This window comes from Hipposideros armiger, unplaced genomic scaffold (genome assembly GCF_001890085.2).
Source record: "Hipposideros armiger isolate ML-2016 unplaced genomic scaffold, ASM189008v1 scaffold_6, whole genome shotgun sequence".
Lineage (NCBI taxonomy): Eukaryota > Metazoa > Chordata > Mammalia > Chiroptera > Hipposideridae > Hipposideros > Hipposideros armiger.
The window spans coordinates 2,164,866-2,186,916 of NW_017731356.1; the positions used below are offsets into that span (position 1 = coordinate 2,164,866).

At 44.4% G+C, this 22,051-nt stretch overlaps 1 protein-coding gene across 1 annotated transcript in view; it reads right to left on the reverse strand.

The window, feature by feature from the left end:
* F5 (coagulation factor V) overlaps window positions 1-22,051 on the reverse strand; it is a 55,181-nt gene that overhangs the window by 5,536 nt on the left and 27,594 nt on the right. Inside the window, exons 8-22 of the mRNA XM_019647596.1 lie at window positions 21,344-21,521; window positions 19,730-19,829; window positions 19,112-19,323; window positions 17,939-18,089; window positions 17,028-17,240; window positions 13,709-15,815; window positions 10,681-10,855; window positions 9,727-9,963; window positions 8,671-8,878; window positions 7,211-7,390; window positions 5,117-5,233; window positions 4,162-4,233; window positions 3,127-3,230; window positions 2,547-2,702; window positions 485-629 (exon numbers count right to left, since the gene is read on the reverse strand). Coding sequence (XP_019503141.1) covers window positions 485-629; window positions 2,547-2,702; window positions 3,127-3,230; window positions 4,162-4,233; window positions 5,117-5,233; window positions 7,211-7,390; window positions 8,671-8,878; window positions 9,727-9,963; window positions 10,681-10,855; window positions 13,709-15,815; window positions 17,028-17,240; window positions 17,939-18,089; window positions 19,112-19,323; window positions 19,730-19,829; window positions 21,344-21,521 — 4,355 coding nt within the window. The remainder of the gene's footprint in view (window positions 1-484; window positions 630-2,546; window positions 2,703-3,126; window positions 3,231-4,161; window positions 4,234-5,116; window positions 5,234-7,210; window positions 7,391-8,670; window positions 8,879-9,726; window positions 9,964-10,680; window positions 10,856-13,708; window positions 15,816-17,027; window positions 17,241-17,938; window positions 18,090-19,111; window positions 19,324-19,729; window positions 19,830-21,343; window positions 21,522-22,051) is intronic.

A 22,051-nucleotide genomic window follows, 5' to 3' on the forward strand; every position in this document is an offset into this window, starting at 1 on the left:
CCATAGGGGGTGAAACAGACTACAGCGTCCCATCAGGTTTCAGGGCATTGGGAGGCAGACTTAGATTACCAGAACGTTCATTGAACATGTAATACAAGCCAGGAATGTTGCTAGATACTTTTATTACACTAAAGTGTAGGTGACCTGAAGGACTTTGGAAGAGTGGGGCCTAGTTTGAATCTCAGTTCCTATTGAAAATGGGCAGATGGAGGTCATTCTAAGCTGGGGCCCTTCCTTGGAGGGTCAGGATGGTGTCCATATCATCCAGGCACTATTCAGAGAGATGGTGCCTGCCCTCTGGCTGGCAGAACCGGTGTCAGTCTAGGTCACAAGGAGAGCTTCCCTGAGTGGAACCTCTGCTTCACAGAGGTTTTCCTAGGAGCCTAAGTGATGGAAGAGAGCTAAAAATTCTACCCCCCTCCCACACCGCCCAATCTTGACTCTCCGAGTGGTGGCCAGATAACAATGCATCTTTCCCCCTTACCATTAACCTCGCAGCCTCGCAGCTCCAGTCGAAGGGCCGGTTTGTTATAGAACCTAGTCGGGTGGACCCTAATGTATCGAGCCACAATAGGCGGGTCAAATGAATTTTCTTTTATTGTAGAGGCATCTGAATTGCCATCAAAATACTAGAGGAAAAGAGAAAAGCTTAACTGTAAAAATTCTCTACAAAGTGATTTTATAGTACAGTTGTGTTCTACTTTAATATTGTAATGTTAGGTTTTCATGTGGCCAGAACCAAATCAATTTGGTCTTGAAAAAATAATTGGGGTTACTTTCACTTCAGGAATGTGGTGTAGACGTACTCGGCCCTATCCCTCCTGTGAAGCACAACTGAAAACATAAGAAGGCTTTGAAAGGCGGCGAGAAGAAGAGAGACTGGCCAGGATTCTACGACCCAAGGAACATGGTTCCTGCGGTCCCTGGGTTTCCTTTCTGCCTCGTCTTCTAGATTTGGAAGTGAAGACACCAGCAGCCAGGAAACACCAATGGGTACAGACAAAAGCAGCTCCAGCAAAAACCTGCTTATTCTAGCTTCAGAACAAAGAAAGGGCAGCCTCGTACTACAGCAAAGTTTTAGACAACAATCGATCTTCTTCAAGCTAAACACCCTAGGAACAACTATGGCCCCTCCCCACCCACCCACCCAGCTGCAGCGAAGGCCAAGCAAGGAGCCTTGACTTCCATGGCTGCCGGACTGCGATGAGACACCTCAACACACTCATGGGGTTGTGGCAGAGAAAGCCAAATAGGGACCCAGGACTCCTTGCCAGCTCCCACCCCTGCAGTGTCAGTGGAGAGCATCCCATCCTACCCCACAGCAAAGAGGAGTAGTCCCGCCTTAATCCAGCTGTCAGCAGTGAGGCTGTGCCCCATCTCCTTCCCTGGACAGCAGTGTTAGAAAGATGCAGCCAAAACAAGATAAGAGCAGACTAAATAAGTAACTGAGTAAGATTGAAAACAGGAAAAAAATAGATAAAACAATGAAACAAAGAGCCAGTTCTCTGAAAAGACAAAGAAAATTGGCAAGTCTCTAGCAAAACTAACAAAGCAAAATGAGGAGAGATGCAAATGACCAGTATCAGAGATGAAATAGGCAATTCTACTCGACCCTGCAGACGTCAGAAGGACAAATCAGGGGCTACTAGAAAACAATTCTACACCCATAAATTGAACAACTTAGAGGAAATGGACCACTTTATTGAAAACCAGACTACCTCAACTCATCCAATATGAAATAGATAATTTGAATAGCCTATAACTATTAAAGAACTCGAATTTATAATTTTAAAACTTCTGGAAAATAAATCCCCATGCCCATATGGTTTTACTGGTGAATTCTACCAAATGTTTAAAGAATTAACACCAATTCTAGACAATCTATTCTAGAAAACAGAGTACAAGAGCATGCGTCCCAATTTATTTTATGAAGCTGGTATTATTCTGATGTCAAAATCAGAAAAGGCAGTACAAAAATAAACAAACCTACCTATCAATATCCCTCATGAATAAAGTTGCAAAAATCTTTAAGTGGCAGACTCTAACTGTAATCTGTGTTCTCTCTCCAATACTATAATTTATGATTTTTCTGATCTGTCTTAAGGTATAGTGCAAACATTATTACTAGAAAAAGCTAAGTGAAAACATAGAAAATTAGGTATGGGTAATACAAAAAATTAGAATTTAGAAAGTTAGTAAAAATCACAGCTCTCGGTGACATATTTTTCTTGTGAGCTCCTTAAGGCACAAGACCAGGTATTCCCCTCAGCTGTATAGCACCTGCCAGCCTGAGAAGCCTGGTATTTAGTTTGATGATGTGGGTTTTCAAAACTTTGTGGCGTTTGGAAGCTTCAGAAGTCAGGCTTATCCCTTTACTCTGAATATACAGACTCATCATTTTACCCCTTTCCTTCATAAGGCCCTAAGAAAGCCGTTCATACTTCTAACACCCAGAAAAGTATTTTTAAAAAAGAAATAGTCATGGACATGGTCAGAGTCACCCTAGGGTGCGCCTGGGGACTAGGAGAGAAACCGCACACACAGACCTTCACGTTCCTTGTGCTGTTTCCTGTGAAGATCCGCCAGTTGGTCTGGTCAGAGCTGTAAGACACATGGAACTCAGTGGTGTAGTAGGACTTCAAGTAGTGTTTGGCACCCTGGGACTGGATCCCTGTGAGCAGGACGTCCCTTTGCATGTCCACCTGCGATGGAGCAGAACCATTAACAGCCTGTCCTTATCAACAAGTCACACTGGCAGCCATCTTCCCTTAGAAGTAAGGAGCCAGCACCTGCCTTAGCAAACTGATAAAATGGTTAGATGCAATTCGTATTTGAGCACAGAGAACCTGGACTTGAGTCCCAGCTCAACCGCTAGCTAGCTCTGTGTGACACTGGGAAGTCAGTTAGTCCCTCTGTGCCTTAGTGTTTCCATCTGTAAAATGGGAAGTCATTAGAACTAATCTCACAGGGCTCATTTTGCGTATGTTAGTCACTTAGAAGAATGCCTAGCACCTACTAATTGCTATTCTCCTAACACACTGCAAGACCAGCAAGAAGAAATTATTAAATTAGTGTCATTTTTATTATTACAAGGGGAGTAAATATTATCAGATTAATAAGTCATACCTGGATCCAAGGTTTAGAGTCAAATTCTACTGACATTTTTTCTGTGATCCAAGCATTGTATGACCCACCATTGTTTAATCTTGCTAATTTGGGCTCCCAAGAACCTAAATCCAAAGGAAGAAAAACCTTTATTCTGAATTTAAAATAAAAAAACAAACAATTAGCAACTTCGGAAGTGAATTCAGTCCCAGAGGAAAGCCAGATCCTCAGAGGACCCTCTTTGCAGTCAGGGAGACCAGGCAGTTGACACAGGCCTCAGATACTGACTTCATGAGGATGAAACCTCAGCTTCAGGTCTGTGCTTGGTCAGCTGTCAACTACCACCCACCCCCTTTCTTGCATACAGGTCATGCTTATCTTTTCTCAGGTATGTTGATGTGGTTGCTATTGAGCGTGCCTGCTTACCAGGAAGACATGGGAGGAATTTATGGGAGCCTCATGGTCCCTTGCAATTGACCTGTTGATCGTGGGAAGGGCTTTGAGCAGAGTGAGGAGAACTAGGAGGAACTCCTGACACACAGGGTGTGATCAAAAAAGTTTCTTGAATAGATGAATGGTTGGCACAGCAAAGGGCCCTAGTAATGGGGACTCTAACACGTGGCCCCTAAGGCCCCAAGAATGTGGCTGGAGTATTACGTGTGTGATCAAACCCAGAATGGGAATGGAGTGGGGGGAGTTTTGGAAAAGGTCATGTGGTCATAAGAGCAAACTGTCTACTCTTGCCCAGTCTGCTGAGAGGTCAGCCTGCCTGGGTAGAGTGACCACACACCCCTAGCTCTTGGTTTTCCTTGGGAGACACTCTTTGGGAACAGTATACACTGGGAAGAGTGGCATGATAAGGGGGTGTTGTCTGGCTTTTAGCTCCTTCCTGTACTAGATTAGCATGGAGCTGCCTTACTGTTGTGATAGAGTAAAGCCTGGCGAGGAGCAATGATGCATAGATTCAACAGGCAGGGCTGTCATGTATGGTTGGGCAGGCTGTACACTGCACGGCTGTAGAAGGTGCCTTTCATGGGCTATGATTCTACTACTTACGCAAAAAGTCAGATGCTTTGATCTGTGAATCAGCTATGATACCAGTGCTCAGTCCCAGTGGCATCTTACAGTCTACAAAACAACAGAACAATGAATAATTTTTGCTTGGAAAATACATTTAAAAAATGTATTAAAAGCTTCATGGCTAGAGGTTATACCTCTGGTGGGTCAGTAATTAGATATTGTCAACTGCCTTGGGTAGCACTGATTTAAATATATCTGATCCTAAAATGGCAAATGCACTAACAAGACTGGTGCTTCAATAGAAATAGTGACATCCTAGAGGAAAACAACCGAAGTCCTGAAATGCAATTCGTTTTTAAGCTGATTTCCAGCTGCTTATACCTTAAAGGAAGCCATTTTCCAACACTTAGTACTATCCCTGAAAAGAGTATGTTCTAAAAACTTCACTTGAAAGTTACAGGGTTATGTACATCCTGATCATGGAAGGGAATACCAACCACGGGAATACCGGCCACTGGATGTGGACACAGTGCTTGGTACTCAACAGGTGCTTAAGAAATTCTGGCTGGCTGGCTGGCTGGATGGACAGACAGATGGAAGCTGTGCTGCTCGAGGACCAAAATGCCAAGCTCAGTGACTATCTTGGTTGTTGTTGAATTCCTGGTATCTTTCCCCTCTTCTGTGCTAGGCATCTGGGGAATTTCTTACATGCACTTTCCCATGGATCACACACAAATCATGAAGGAGGATGCTTTATAATGGTTCCCCCATTGAGAGGAATGCCTCTGGCCTGAACCATTTGATTTAAGTTTCCTAGATGTCTAATGTTTGCAGTGTAATGAGACCGTGGCCAGAAGGAAAGCAGTTACTGCTACAGACCGTGTCTTTGTCACGTCAGAGTTTTGAGTTGAATATTTCCTGTCTAAAAGTTGGTAATAGTCTAGTAACAGGACTCTTTTGCTAAAAATATCATGTGGCTCTTGGCTGATACCTCTGTCTAGGATGAGAAATGGCGTTTGCATCCCTGCTCTCTGGTTTTCTCCAACCTCTGTGTCTAGGAGCCACCAGCCAGGTTTTGATGCCTTCATTTCAAGAGTTTTAAATGAACCTAAAATAGAGGGTGAAGGACAACATTACACACTCAAAGGTTAACAAGTTGCTATTGGTTGACAGCTATCAAAGGAACCTAATATTGCTGCATCACAAAAAGCTTTAGACTAGAACTTAAGAGTTACCTGTTTCTCTTTAGGGAGCACTAGAGGTGTACCAAACAGATCAAAACAACAACAATAACAACACACACACACACACACACACACACACACTGCTATTAGGTTGTTGGAAAAGTCGTGACGTATTTTTTTCTATGTTTTTTGTTGCAAAAATGCGTCATGACTTTTCCAACAACCCAATATAATACAAATAAATCACCCCAGGATTTTAAAAAATCTCTAACATCCCTTACTAGAAAGAAGCTTTCATTTATCTAAATAAATTCCTACACGTTAACCCACATATAATATAGCTTCACAGTCCTAAGTATCGAAGCAACCTTGAACGACCCATCATCAGCCTCCAAAATATTGCCCATGTTTCCTTTCTCTCTTCATTTTACTAGTTTTTCTTTTTTTATGCAAGAAAATTAAAATAAAATATCTTTCTCCCATGTTTCAAGTTTTCGATAAAGTTTTCCTATTTGGATAGAGACGTACAGAAACTGTTTCAGAACATCCCTGAGAGAACGATGATTATTCACTCTGGTCCTGAATGTTACCCACTGCCAGTTAATACGTAAATTCTGCTGACTATAATTTGTGATCGTTTCCCAGATTGTGAGTAAAAATCAATAGTTGATGGTCATCCTCCTCAAATGCTAAGAAAGGTCTCCAGCCGGCCCCTCTCCGATGCAGGTCCTTAGGGTTGAAGATTTAGAGGTACCAGCCAGTCCCAGCTGCTCAGTGTTGCTCGTGGAGAGGCTGGCTGCTCTGGTGATAGTTGGTGAAAAGGAGTGAGTTTGATCTAATCCCCTCTGTCCCTGATTTGAATAGAGTGGGTCTTTTTGCTTTATTGGTGAGCCACTGGCAAGTTTATACCAAACAAGAGCCCTCTTTTTCTGTACCTTTAACAAGAGCAGTCCCATTGGGACCTCTGTGCCTCCACCTGAGACTCCTTCTCTGACACAGCAGTTCTCTCACCCAAAGTCCTGTCAAGGGGCTGCCTTCACTAGCTTCTGCCACATCATTTGTGGAAGGCAGGCTGCTTGTTAAAAAATGCAGATTCCTGGGCGTCTGTCCAAGACAGGCTCCGAGTCTCTGAGAGCAGACTCTCTGCCTTGGCACCTGCACCTTCGCCGGCTGCTTAGGTGTGCATTACGCCCACTACTCTTTGAGAGTTAGTGGCTTCCAGCACTCACACCCCATGCACACACCTGACAACACAGATACGTCTACCAACAGCTCATGGGCACATGACAGTCTTTTAACTGACTATCATTTGTTTCAACCTTATCATTGGTTCGCACATGGAAAGCTCAGGGTATCCTTATTATTCTTTAGCTTTTACAATCATTAAAAACAGAATTTTATTTTCTCCAAACAGCCGTATGAGTCAGTTGAAGATTACGATCCCTGTAGTCACTTGTCCGAAGATATCACTTGCCCGGTGATAAAGCAAGGAGGAGAGGTCAAGAAATCGAGACTCCTCAAACCCCAATAAATGTCCAATCTCCCTCCCCTCTTTAGCTGCATGAGCCCTGTGGGGCTGCTTTTGAAATCTGCTGAATGCCTCGCCTGTGTGACATGCGGTGGCTTGGAAGAACCTGCATTCCACATAGCACCTCTGCAGACCCAGCGGGGCCACACTGAGCCTGGGCAGGGCTGCAGACCACTGCATGCACCAGCTGCCCTTTCTGTCCTCTGCAGGCAGCTCTGGGGCATGGCTTGCCCAGGACCTGTGCCCAAACCCACGCTCGACCTCTGAGACTTAAATGCCCTAGTTGGGAATGGAATGAGGGAGAGTTACGGATGCTAATCACCTTCTCGCGCCATTTTTTAGCGGGGACCTGTTTCTAAGGCCCGGATCTTACCAGGCAGAAGGGGCCAGACCCCCAGCTGGTGCTGCTGCGTGCCATTTTCCAGCAAGGTCTGGCCGTGGAAGTGAACCACGTGAATGTCGCGGGGGCCGCCCATGTTCAGCAGGTGCAGCCTCACCCACTCTTGCTCGTACATCCTCAGGCCCGGCAGGTTGTAGATCAATCCGTTAATGGCTGAAGGGACAGACAACGGGGATCAAGTAAAAATCCGTGTGCACCAGGAGAGAGGCCGGCAAGGACATAGGAGGGTCCCGCTCACCTCGCAGCTCCCTTAGGACACCGCATGCATGCCCCGTGCCCTCAGGGCCCCCATGTGTCACAGTATCAGTGGGAACCACCAGCTCCTTCTCACACCAGCCCCCTTTCCCAGCAGTTTTCCCACATTTCCCCAGACCTTCGCTGCGCCTGCTCTGTGCTTCACCCATCTGCCCTTTGCATGTATAGTATGAATTTCCTCTGCTATAAAAAGATAAAAACCAGTAGGAGCCAGAAAAGGGAACTCCAGTGTTTAGAGGAAAGAGCTAAGCAAAGAGACATGCAGCACGTCACCCTAAGGCCTCCTAAATTAAGAGGTAGTTCCAGGCAAAACTGGGAAGTCGGACTTCATCTCTGCAGTACCCACGGCCTAAGTGATTCATGTCTGTTCTCTCCTGCGTATGGCAGCTACTCTGCCCCTTCCCAATGTGGATGTCTAGGGTTCTTAGGCTTCATCCACTCCCCTCAGTGAAGTAACAATGTGTGTGTGTGTGTGTGTGTGTGTGTGTGTGTGTGTGTGTGTGTGGCTAAAGCACCTGGTAAACTGGATCACCTTCAAAATACAAAATTTTAACGATAAAGCTTAGTACTACCGTGCATTTGACTGGGAAGGGGGCGAAGTTTCTGTTGTTATTTGTTCTTCTAAAATTAAAGGAACTGCTGTGGAATTTCAGGAAGCCAGCAAGTGACTTTTTAGAGGGAGAGGAGGTCAGGTCATTCCGCCTACTCAATTTATTCTTGTGCTTTTGGTTCCACCTGGGAATGGCTGAATGCTAAATCTTACAACCATTTCTATTTTAGAAAGTCCACATGGGTGATCACTTCTAGAGAAATAATTTCCCTTTAGAGGTCAAGAAACAGGTTTCTTAACTACTTAAATTGCAGAATAACGCAGATTCCTTTTCAATTTTCATTTAACTGAAGCACACTGGCTCTTTTGGCTGTTGCTGGCTTGTTTGGGTTTGTTTGGCAGCAGCCTCCTTGTCTGCCTGTCAGGCTTTCCTCTCCTCCACCTGCAGTGTCACCTGCTGGGTTGGTGTCACCATCAGCCCTCCGAGACATTTAAGAACCTAGTTTTGTTGTATCTCCTGGTTCCTCAGAAGTACCTCATGTCTAATCTTGTGGAGACCTGGGGGCAGATGTCACTGTGACTCAGTGTGATTCAGTTCAGAGATTAGATCAAAGTCAGAAGAAAATACCATGAAACTCATGGGACTGTTTTCCTTCTGAGGATGCACGTCTCCAGGACCTTTGGGGCTTTTCATAGTACCAGCTCTTCTTCTCATCAAAGGCCATGAAAAGTAAGACAAACTCCCTCATGTCCAGGGGCATGTTGCTCTCCTTATGAAGTGTCCCTTTTCGGCAGATCAGAAGGGGACCTATGAGGCCCGAATGGATATCTTTTTCCTGGAAGACAGTAGGAGCAAATCGCATATGTTTCAGAAGTTTCTTTGTTCTCCTGCTTACAATCATTGATCATGTAGGAAAGGAAACCTTAGAGGTTCTGAATTTGAGGATTGTAAATAAGTAGCTGAATAAGGTTGGATATTTATCACCTAATTCAATGGCATTCATATTCCCTTTCTCTGATTAATCATTTATCTCAACATGGTAGCAATGGTAATGTTGATAATACTGCTAATATAACAAATACTATTTATTGAGCATCTACTACTATATTAAATATTTTGCCTGTGGTCTCTCATTTAATTCTGACAACAATCCTATATGGTAAAAAGAATTCATTTATTAAACAAATATTACCAAGTGCCTACTATGTGCTAGGTACTGTTGTTATCTCATTTTTAACTATGGAAACTGAGGCTGAGAGAGGTCAAATAACTTTCCTGAGACCACACAGTAAGCGACAGGATAGGAATTGAAATTCAAGTCTGTGCTCTCTCTCCCACACCTAAAATGAAGGAGTCTTGACTTTACAGTTCTTTCATAGAGAAGGAGCAGGAGATAGCTAATGCTTGTTCAAGGACATTGCAAATAAATGCCTTTCTCTGTAAAGTAGTCACTAGCGGGGGCCAACCATCTCAGTATTCTTCACTCCCCGTCACTGAACCGTTTCTTTCACTGTCCTTCATAGATCTGGCCACGGTAGCTGTGGGCCATTGACCACAATCCTTATACCTCTCTCATGGGTAGCAAGACAGGCATTTAACAAGGAATAACCTTGACCTTGCCACCTGGTGGGTTCAGGTGATAAGGTTGGGGGGATGGCAAAGCCTTTCGATGGATGTACCTACCGGGTTCACTGCTGAGTAGTAGGCCCACGCCCGACAGGCAGAGCCAGGGTTTTCTGGCCCCGCCCGCACGGTGGCGTGCCATACGTACGTATAACTGCTGTTTGGCTGAATGGCATTATCTTCTTTGAACCATTCAGGAGAGTCATCTTCATAAGTCTTTCCCTCGGATGATTTTTCATAGGAAAGCCCATGGGCATGAAGAGAATAAGGTCTGGATGCTAGGTTTTTAAAGCGAACCTAGAGAAAACAGTGATCCACAAATGCACTTAAGCTTGACAAAACTCCAAACCAAAAGAAGTCAGCATTGGATGCCCAAGTGAATGGTAATTAAATGAGACCTAAGATAGACTGAATGCTTACAGCTGCAAGAAACTTGTGTATATTATTTCATCTAATTTTTACGACCATCCTGTGAGAGAGGGCCCAAGTGGTTTTTCCCAGAAACAGCAAAGCATGTTTGTTCTTAGGCTCAAAGCAAAAGTATTGGCATTATCTACAAATGAAATGGTGCTGGTAAGTGCTGCGGATCTGAAGGGGAATAGGGCTTGGTTCTTGCTCACAATAAGCTTTCACCAGACTGATGAAGAAAGGCGTGCACATGTGAGTTCAAGTTACAAACCTGGAGACAAAAGGTGCTGTAAGCAACACGTGAGGGCTGAATGGGGGTGCCTGGTGGGAGCAACTGGGCTGAGCGATTAGGAGACAGATGGCGGGGGAGCTAAAGAAAGTGTCTTGGGGGAAATGGAACTGGCCGTTACAGAATGAGCAGGAGCTTAGAAGAGGGAGAACTAAAATTATGAGATCTTTTTATTTTTTTCTTGAAGATTGTCAAATTACTTGGCAAACAGTCTTTGAGAAGTGTCATTATTTTAATTTTGGAAAATACGTAAATGGCCTACAACAGTGCTTGTGGCAATGCCTCTGGTGACCTTAGCGCTCAGAACGCTGACTTACCTGGATGACATCATCCACTTCAGCTCTAATAACAGGACCGAGGATGCCCAGGTGCTCTTCATACTCCCCCTGAGGGTCACGCTTGGTAAAAGTACTGTCAAGGTACTTCCTGAAAACGACTTTCTTGTATATGGTGCTCCCTGGGACATCGTCAATGTCCTCATTATCCATTTCACTGAAATGATAATAATGGTATTTGTTTAAAAACAATAAGTGAAAGACGACTCAAACAATATAGGAAATTATCTGAATAATAGTTTCTGAATATAACATCTAGCATAGGGAAGACAATTAATAATTATTTGATGAACAAATGAATGAAAAAAATAAATGACTAAAAGCACAAGCCAGTAAATATCCTTCAACCTCCAGGTCACATGTCATTTCTTAGGTAAGTCCTCCTATCTTCCTTTAGGTTAGGTCAAATCTCTCTGTAGTGTCCCTTCATTTCTGTAGTATTACTACAGTGTGTATGTATGTCGTGCGTATATATTATATATATATATATAACGTTATATATATAATATATATTAAATTCCGATAGTATTCTTATACTATTTCTGTAGTAGATAGTAAATTATGTATCATTTACTTATGAGATTCTCTATTAACGTCTGACTCTCACACTAGAGTGAAAGCCCCATGATATCAGGGATTGTGTCTAGTTTGCTCATAATTTTATTCCCAGTGTCTAGGAGGTTTATCTGGCACATAGTAGCACTTAATAAATTTTTGTTTAATGCATCAATGAGTGAACAAATATAATCATATGTTACCATAGCAGATTTTAAAATCACAAACAGACAAAGCCATGCCATGGGACAGTGCCAGGGCTTGGGGCTATCAGGTAACCATGGTTAGCTGACTTAGAAGGCCACCCCTGTGAAGGCCACTGGAGGGATGGGTGTTTTACACTCTTCTCACATTTCCTTTGCTAAATCAGATTATTCCTCATGTAGTTCACCAGCTGTTCAGTCTGGGGCCAGAGCACATCAAATTTTCCCATTGACTCTTCAATTTCCCAAGCCATGCCAAAAGGCCAAAAGCTTATCCATCAGTCTCATAGTATTTGTTATAAACCATGAGTCACCAACAGAGAATCCCACTCTACCTTTTCCCCAGCCTTTCTACCCTATTAATCTCATCCTTCCAGACTCCAAGCATAACAAAGAGTCTCACAGAACACATAGGAATGAAAACAACTGACTGCCATTAATGTAGGTGGTATATCTGGAACAGGATATAAGATTTGAAGGAACTGATTCCATTCCTTTCCACCCTGGAAAGGCCCTAAATCTTACCCCCTTAGGGCTTGGCTTAGAAATCCTCAGATGAACTAGTTATTCTCGTATAGTAATGGGTACTGAATTTAAATAGGATGTCATGGGAGAAAGTGTTTTAAACTAGTGAGTTCTAATGTGGAAATGTCAAGCATCAGATTAATGAAATACTGTCTGTGAGTCACGTTACACTGTGTTTGCTTACTCTCATTACACTGTGGTTTTTAATTTATTAGTTTGACAGTTAGCTTTTATAAGAGCTGTTGACTATATTTAGACAGTTGAAGCATAGCTACAATGCTACGTCCCTGAGAATCTGTAGTGGACTAAGCCTTGCCCCTCGTCCCCATCTCTCTCCTTTCTCTATACTGTCATTCCAGAATATAGAGCCCAGCCCAATATGGCTTTCACCCTTAAGCAAAGTTTAATTGAAAGTTATCCTTTTAAAATGTATAGGGATCCCTTAGAGACTTCTATTGTAAGTCAGGCCACTTACAAAATTGCATCACCTCCTTCAACTCTATGGCTGAAGAGTGGCTGGAACCCTAAAATGTTAGAACTGAAGAGGACCTTGGGGGTCGCTTGGTATAGCTCATTCACTTAAAAGATGAACGTAACAAGATCCAGGAAAGAAACTAACATATTCCAGGAAGCTAGGAATGGCCTAAAGCTGTTGAAGGGTTTCTCATTGCCGTTGGGTTAAACACCAAAATCCTTCCAATGACCTACAAAGCCTAGTGACATTTGGTCTCTTCAGAGCTAGCCAAATGCTTCCTCACTGCCTACCCTCTTCTAGAGCTCCAGCTGCACAGCCTATAGCTTCGGGGCTTCCTTCTTCCATGGGGCTCAGCTGATCGTGCCGTTCCCTTTGTCTAGAACCACTTTCCAACTGGTTCTCTCCTATGCATCTTCGCATCTCAACTTAAACGCTGCCTCTTCAGCGTCAGATCCCCTACCTCTCATATCACCATATATTTTCCTTCTTGGTCTTTATCATGGTTACGTTCATGGAAAGATTTAGTCACATCTACCTGCCCACCGAGACATAAGCTCCCTGAGGGTAGGGGTCACATGTGTTTCTATTCTTATAGTCTCAGCACTTAGCATCATGCCTCGGAGAGAATACGCATTCCCTGAAGAGTTATTAAATGAGCGATTCTATAAACCAAGTTAAAAAATCAAGTTTAAATCAAGGTAAATCATTATCTAGTGACTGCCTCAGTGGAAAGTATAATCTTTCTGCACTAGTTTATATGCTTGGCCTCTGCTTCTGGAAGCTCATGGAATTGAAGTTAAACTTCACCAAGATGCTGTATACTTTATACTGGTCAGTAAACAGTTTAAAAATGTTTGTGGTAAACAAATAAATGCAAAAGGAGATTTCTACATCACACACTTGTATTTCAGGCTGATGTCAGTGAACTAGAGCAGCGAATACCTGTGGGTGGGCGGGGCTCCTGCACTGGAGGAGGAGGAGAGAGTAGGGACATTTGTGATGAGAGAAGTGGGTGTTAACTTTAGAACATCTTAGACTTCTCACAATGACTGTTCTTATATTTTCCTGATGTCACCTAAAGGAGGGATGTTAGTCTTGAAACTGACAAAGGAAATAGTTATAAGCCAAGTTGCCATAGGGGAACTAATTATACTTAACATCATTTGCCCAGAATTATGTCCTTGGACAGTTGTGATTACTTTTTTTTCCCCAATACTGGATAAATGAGAATATAGGAGAAAACCGGCCAAACCTTTTTGCAAATTTTGCATAATCCCAGGATATTTCTTCAGCAGCAATGTAATAATTTTTTCTGTTTCCATTGTTGCTGCGGAGATACCAGGCTGCAATGCTGTCGGGGTTTCTGGAGGAGTTGATGTCTGTCCTAATATCTGTTTGGTAAGGGTCATCATAGGTCACAAAATCAATTTCAACATAGTCGTCTTCGCTGCTCTCTTCCTTCTCCCAGGGAACAATCTCAATGTAGTCTCCGTCATCGCCGCTGAAGCCTAACACAACCGGTGGTATAAACGTGTCATTTAGTGGACGAGATGGTGGAGATGACATCTGACCAAGGTCTCCATTAGGGAAAGTCCGGCCAAATTCTGGAAGAGGCAATAACTGACTGGATTCAGAAGTATAGGACATCTGATCAGGGTCTGGAGGAGGTGATGTCTGCCAGAGGTCCGGGGCAAGGGTCGCCTGGCTGAGGTCCGGGGAAAGGGTCACCCGGCTGAGGTCCGGGGCAAGGGTCGCCTGGCTGAGGTCCGGGGCAAGGGTCGTCTGGCTGAGGTCCGGGGAAAGGGTCGTCTGGCTGAGGTCTGGAGAGAGGGATGGTTGACCGAGGTCTGGAGAGAGGGTTGTCTGCCAGACTTCAAGTCCTAAGGAAGGGAGCGTGTGACCAATGTCAGTAGGGAAGGGCTTATTTCTTAGGTCATAGTCGAGCATCTGGCCAGGCTCTGGAGATCTGTGGCTCGTGTCTGTGGTGAAGTGCGTTTGATCAGGGTCTTGAATAGGGAACGTTTCATAGTGTTCCTCTGGGGGCATTGTCTGATGAAGGTCTGGAGGGGAGCTTGTCTGACTGGTGTCATTTGGGGAATTCTGATTACGATCAGGAAGTGAGGCTATCAGGCTAAGATTCACAGAGGGGAATGTCTGATTGAGGTCTGTGGGGAAAGATGTTTCATTAGACTTGTGAAGTAAGTCTGCAAACATGACGTTGGCCCCTCTCCTTAGAGGGTGGAAGCTCCTTGGAGACAGAGGAACGTGGTGGGCAAGCTTCTCTTCCTTTTTCTTTTTTCGCGTCTTAATGAAAACAGTGCTGTTCTTCAATCTACTATTTCCTCCATCCTGTCTTATTTGTAGAGTTTTATAACGAATTCCAGAAAGCTTTGGGTGGCCACTCTGCTTTCCATGCTTGTTTGTAAGAGGAATGCTTTCTCCCCAAGTCCTTGAGGCATTCTGGGGGCTGTTCAGTGGCTCACGAACAGCCATGTCTTCATCAGCATCTTGGATTATTTCATAGCTACCTTTTTCAGAAACCAAATGCCATTTCCCGTTGAAAACGTTCGATAGATTCATTTGTTTTAAGAATAACTGATGCCTGGGAAGGTCCTTCCACGGCCCCCTTCTAGAAGAAGAGTCGCCTTGGCTTGAATGTCTCCCAGTTTTATGTGCTGGAAATTGGGAGAGCCTGTGCTTTGCTGCTCCATCTCTTCCTGCCTCAAATCCCTTCTGTTTAGCATGTCCTTGACTTCTGAATCCTTCTGCACCATGCGGAAGTAGGTTTATCCCTGTGACATTTGCATCTAGAGGGTCCTCTATCGGGTCTTCAGAATAAGGGCTGAAATGCTCTGCTGTGGAAAGGTTGAGAGCTGAGCTCTTTTCTAAGCTCATGTGTCTCACGTGGGGACCCACTGTGTTGGCTTCTGGGTGAGGAAGGGTTTTGCGAGGTTCTTCTGCAAAGTTACCTGCAATGAACCTGCTAATGTTACTAGGGGAAGAAGAATTTGAACCAATAGCTGCTTCAGTGTTTGGAGGAAGGGATTCAGAGCTGTTCTCCAGGGCAAGGGCAGTGAGATTGACCTCATCTTCCTTCTGATGCAGTGATGAATTCCTGAATGACCTAATTCCTAATGATAAAGCCAGTATGTCCTGGTAATCGTATTCAGCGTCATCCCCTTCTTCTTGGTTTCCTGAAGAATTGCGCATTTTCCGTGTAGTCATGGTGGAAGATGTTGGAGGTTCGTATATTACATATACGTCTTCATCATCGTTCCGGTTACACTTGGCGTCCCTGAATCTCAGCCGTAGGTTTTTGCTTCTTGGATTGGAATTCATGGTGGTTAACATCCAAGTACCTACAGAAGAGAGACAGAAAGAATAGAGAGCTCTAAGTCCAGAAAAAGACATAAAAAACCCTAGCGTCCCCGGTGGCAGGTAATTTCCAACCAATAGTCAGGGGCATTCCAGTGTGGTCTGTGGGCCACTGCTGGTTTGAGAACTGTTGATTACTGGCTGCCCCACGATGACAGAAATAGAAAACGTGAGAGTAGTGCTTAGGAAACTTTTGAGCAATTTGACATTGCTGTGACATCCAAGCCTGTGATCAGTGTCCTTGTCTCGTTTAACAGACTATAAACCAAAAGTGGCAGCCAGGGGAGATTAGGGAGAAAAAAACTTTTCTCATAGAGAGCTGGAGAGTCACTATTTCCAAATATATTGGGTTGTCGGAAAAGTCATGATGTATTTTTTCTATGTTTTTTGTTGCAAAAATGCGTCATGACTTTCCCGACAACCCAATATTTTAAAAGGGATGAATTGAGAACAAAATGGACTTTGAAATTCATAAACATCTTGTTTGAGAATTGGAGTTGGGGGCAGGATGGTGATGTGTACCCCCAGAAAGAAGATTTCCCGGGAGGCCTCCCATAGTTACCACTTGTTGAGTGTCTCCTGAATGCTGTCACGTACCACAGTTAGTGGTCAAAGCGAGTCTGTGGGGGTGGTTGTTCTGTTTTTCAGCTGAATAAACTGAGGCTCAGTGAAGTTAAGTCACTTGCCCAAGATTACACAGATAACCTTGTTACCTTGTTCTGCCCCTCAAGTTCTGCTGAGGGGCAGTACTTGAACCCAGATCTGATGAGTTCCACAGCCCCGGGTTTCCCAGGACACGGTGCTGTCGGTGGTGCCAGCCTCTGAGGCTCCATAATGATCTCCAGATCATTAACCCTGGGGTGGGACGGTTGGTTTAAAAAACTGAAAAGGGCATTTCGATAAAAGAGATGTTCTTTGGTGACTGAATGCTTATACTTCTTCCTCAAAGCTACACCTTATTTTTCTGTGGGCGTGTATCTTTACTTCTCACTTAAGCCCAGAGAGGGATAAATAGGACCCACGTGAAAGGACTGGACTCATTGAAGTAATTAATTCCCCAAGTAGAAATCATGAGAAGCATTGAAAGGAAAGCCGGCAGGGGGTTCTGATGAGAGATCAGCCGAGGAGCTGCAGGAGTTTGGAGGGAGCAGCAGACGTCAGCGACCAGAGGCTTCTCTCCACGCCCAGGCTCTTACCAACGTTATCCATCGTGACAGTCACAGACTCCCCGTGCATGGGGAAGAGGGTCAGGGTGTCCTCGTGCCTCTTTCCGTAGATGAACGAGTGCCCAGTGAAGTGAAGGGTCAGAATGTCATCCTGCATTCCCACGCTGCAAAAGTGCCACTGCACGGTGTCATCAAAGCAGAATCCTAGCGTGGGTACGCTGTCAGGCACATAGCCGTTGATTGCTGAAAGAATAAAAGCTGTTAAAAGGCCAGGCCTGTCCCCACCAGGGCATGTGTCCAGTTATATGGGAAATAAACGTCCCAGGGTTAATTTGGTTACGTCAAAGCCGTGATTATCTGAGATAAGCTTTACCTGATCTAACTCGTGACTGGAAGATGAAACTGACCTCCCACAGCAGTGGCTCTGGGCACTGGACTTGAAATCGCAGCACGTGCCTGAGCTGTGGCTCTGGGAATTCCTTCTACTCTGAACTTCTTCTGCACTTTCCAAAGCTCCTGGCCCCCACATGCACTTACCCTCTTGGTTTGATTCGACAATCCGGTTTGGGATTACTTACCTGGCTTCCGGCCTGCCCATAAAGAGTACTCACCTTGCGCCCGGTGTAAATACCCAGGTACCACCCGCCGAGGCCTGTAGCCCGTTCCCTCGCCACCCCCAGCCCTCGCTCTGCCGCTCTCTGCCCAGAGCAGGCACGACGGCATGCGCACGCACATAGAGCAGGAAACCGAGAAGACTCGTAAGGATAACAAGCTTTTGACCGCTTGCTGTCAAACGGCTGCTATAATGTCACCCAGTGACTTCATCACCGAACGCCTGGATGGGAGCGAGGCCGACAGGTGACTGGATTCTAATCCGTGTCTCTGCCCGCCTCCAGGCACAGCCGGGCTTCAGCCACAGGAGTGAGAAGTCCAGGACTTACTGCTCATGACGTTCGATTCATAAAACTTGGGGTCATTCCGGTTCACCTTGTCGGGACTTTCACAAAACTTGTAGATATTCTCCTCAATGTACCAGCTTCTGTTCTCATCGAACACAGCGAACACAGCTTGCTGCTCCCTGTCTGCTGCCCTCTGCGGGGTAAAAGTGCGTGTTCAGTGAGTCACAGGCCAGTCCCAGACCCGCAGCCCTGAGCTGGTCTCAGACACCAAAGGGACGCAGCCGCTGGGATCCCAGAAGCCAAAGGTATTGTGCAAAAATGATCAGCCGGTCAGAAAATTCAGAGACTGAAATGCCTAATAGAAACACCACTGCATCACGGCAGCTGGAATTCTGTTTGTCTCTGTGACTGAACATCTTTCAGCTCCTCAGCTGCAGAAGCTAAAACAGGAGGTTGCGAGAGGAGAGCGTTATACCTCTCTCTCCCCACCTGTGTCCTTTCCCAGCTTGGCAAACCAGGGCCTTCCAAAGGTCTGTTCCTGATTTTTCTAGGCATGTATGTATTTTGTATGCCTTGGCATGATTCTTTTTTTGATTATAGCTTAGCCTAATTGTCTGTGAATGTTAAGTTAGTAATATGAGAGTGTTCAGTGGACATTAAGTCAGAAGATCCATATCTTGTTCACATTCGTCTGTATAATTTAGTCTCACTGAAGATGAACCATCGTCTCGGTCCAATCTCACTAGAAGTGATGTCTCCAGTGTATCTCTCTCTAGTGCAGACATGTAAAAATAACAAGGGTTGGTACAGAACTTTACACTTTTACCAGGTGGTATCTCACTGAGCCCCCAAATAACCCAGTACAATTTTTAGGATTTTTAGGTTTTACCAATTTGATAAATAGAAGAAATTAAGAGAAGCTAAGCGACTTGATTGTCACATAGCCAACAACAACAGACCTGGAATTGGAAACTATATATGGAAACAAAATATGGTGTCCCACTGTAAACTTGACTCTGCAGTGAGAGTCCACATGAAAATAAGCAAGACAAAAAAGTAACCAAACCAGTAAACTTTACCACATTCACGTTAAAGAGGACTACTTAATATTTTCTGTTCTCTAGAAAAACCCGATTATTTAGCAAGGAGACCTAATCTGTTGCAGCCAGAAGAAATTCCTGGAGTTGCTGAAAGTTTACATCAAGGACAAAATACCTGTATGCCTCGCTTGTCCAGGGATCGGCTCTTACAAATTAGAAGGAGCCCGATCAGCCCAGAGGCAATGTCCCTGGTGATGTCCACGTTGCTGTAGTATGGTCTTGTTAGGCACTGGGCATCACTGTCTGTGGGCTCATCAGACTCTAGGATGTTCCACTTGTAAGTATATGTTTCTCCTGGTTGCACTGCTTTGATCATGGTGTTACTGCCTGAAAGAAAATATGGTCAGAATTGTGTCCATTTTCCAAAATTATTTCACGAAAATGAATAAATGAATGAATAAATAATAGAATTGAACGCTCATTACAACCAATTAATATTGGGAAAGGAATATTCTTTTTATATGAAGCTCCACTTCACAGAACCCTGGATAGCACGTAGTCATCAGCTATTGCTCCACTAGAGGCCGCTGTGGCACTGACCGGACACCATATTTTGTAGCTGTCACCAGAGTAAACAAAACCCTCCAGGGAGCAGGTTTGGCTGTGACTTGTAGGACACGCCTCCATGCACACTACCTGACTGCGCGGTTATACTACTGGGCAACCAGGAGAGCAGAAAAATACGGTAGCCTTTCAGAGGTCAGTAGTTTCAGTAGAAGGGAAAGGTTCCAACCTGAGGTGGAGGAAGAGTTGACTTCATCTTCAAAAGGAGAGAAGGTCACTCCGTGAGGGTAAATGCTGTAGGCACGGCTGGCCATGTTTTTGAACACAATCTACAAAGTGAATTCAAGTTCATTATTTCAGGATTGAAGGTTGATCATGAGAATTAATAGAGGATGCTAACTAACTTTGCACAGTTGCTTGTTGGATGAGGGGGGTGTGTGTGTGTGTGTGTGTGTGTGTGTGTGTGTGCGCGCGCGCATGTGCAAACTAGTTCTGCTTATCTGAGCAGCAACCTCTGCATCACCTGTGAGAAGCATCTGAGAGTTTCACTTGCATAGTAAGGTGGAAAACGGAAAGAGAAGTCTGACCTTAGAAGCGACATTGTCCTCACAATATGTCGCCCTCTCCAAGCTGGACCCCATTCCCCTTCCCCTCTACTTTCAGCTCCGACCGCCTCTGCCTTCACATCTGCTCCCCTCGTCCAGCCCGCCAGATCTCCTAGAACCACTGTCCTTGAAGCCACCTTCTTGAGGAGCGCAGCAAAGAGCCAGGTTCTAAACTTCCAGTGCGAGGTGTATGGATACTCGCTTAGAGCACCTGAGGGATTCAGAAGTGTGGGAAGGGACAGAGGAACAGAGCGAGGCTGCTTTCTGTCCTCTTCAAATGAACAGAATTGGCTTTGTCTGCAGATACCCTCTTAGTTCACCCCCATGCAGAGCTGAAGGGACAAGCATTATTCACACAGGAGTCCTAGTGGGTTAGGCTCCTTGAGCTTCAAAAGAGAGCCTTCATCTTAGCTCCTGCCTGGTTGGTTGCCAGAGCACCGGGATCACCCTTTATCTGTAGATGAACTGCGTTCTAGGTTGCCAAGGATTGGAGCCTTCAATTCTCTGCTTCCCAGTTCATATACAAAGCTTGAGGATGTGACATAACATTTAAGGAAAACTTTCTGAAGAACACTCAGAGCTCTTTGTACATATCTAAATTTACCTTCACCAGAGACTAGTCTTCAGAGAACTACCTGCGTAGCCCACAGTGAAGTATTGTTTTCACTCAGCTGTGTTTGCTGTGATGTTCTCAGCTCTAATGAGAAATATTATTTTTAAAGGCTATGCAGATTTTTAATTTATTGTACCAACTGTAGGGATGTTATCAAGGATTCCATCCACTGCATCACACAGCATCCTGTTTTCAAAGATCCGTGGGAGAAATTCTCCCCCAATCTCTGTGCTTCCTTTGTGGCTACCGTGACCCTTGCCCTGACATATTTCCCTTCTTACTTTGGCTGCTAGGAAGCTCAGGACAAAATTTGCAGACAGCCTTCTAGGAGCAAGTGGTATGTGTTTCATTATACTCATCCTTGGTTTTATTTCCTTTGTCCCCATGTTGTTCACCCCAAGTATACTGACTCTTTGTTTTATTCCTTTATAATTTAATAAACTGTCTCAGATTCTTTGTATTATGAGGTAGGCTATAAATAAGTGCAAATACTAAATAAAGATTATGAGTTGCCTTTGATTGAAAAATTATGTGGACACATTTTTCTTTTTAAAATAGCCAGTATTTATAACCTGTGTTTCACTATTGAATTTCTTCCCCATGGTTCTATATTTCTGGCACTTACTTTGAGTGTGTCTCTGACCTGGGCTCTGATAATAGGGCCCAGGATCCCATCTTCTCTGATATTGGCATCCTCCAGGCGTTTGGAGAATGACTCGTCTTGGTACTGTTTGTACACAACCTTCTTATAATGTTTTCCAATTTGGTTTGAGAAGTTATCCAAATGCAGAGATCTGTATTTTCTTAAGCGAAATAAAGTTAAAAAAGAAATTAAACTCTTTTCTCAAGTAGAGACCCCGTAGTATGGGGAAACCCTTGTGCTTAGAAGTTCTGCCGTTGGATTAGCTAAAAATCTAGTTTTCTAAAAAGCTCTTACTATGGTTTGCAAAGCCCTGATACCTTCCCTCTAGTTAGAAAACTGGAAACCTATACTCTGTCTCCTCAACCACTGAAAGTCATAGTCACTACGTAGGGCTTCCTGTCACTCTGATCGCTAGAGAAGACATCAGATAGCTCCAGGGAAAGGTCTAATGGATGAATACACTGAATTTTTCTTAAGTCTTTCCTGTTGCTTACTTTATGGTAATTTTATTGGGTGTTCGAGGTATTTCTCAGTCTCTAAAAGCACTTTCCCACTCCAGGAAGCTTTCACTATCTTTATTAGACACAGTTCTGTGTTGTTGATCTATCCCCTCTCCCATCTTCCTGGTCCTGGTGTCAAATGAAAATCACCCACCTTCGCCCATCTTCCATAGCACTGCGATAAATGATT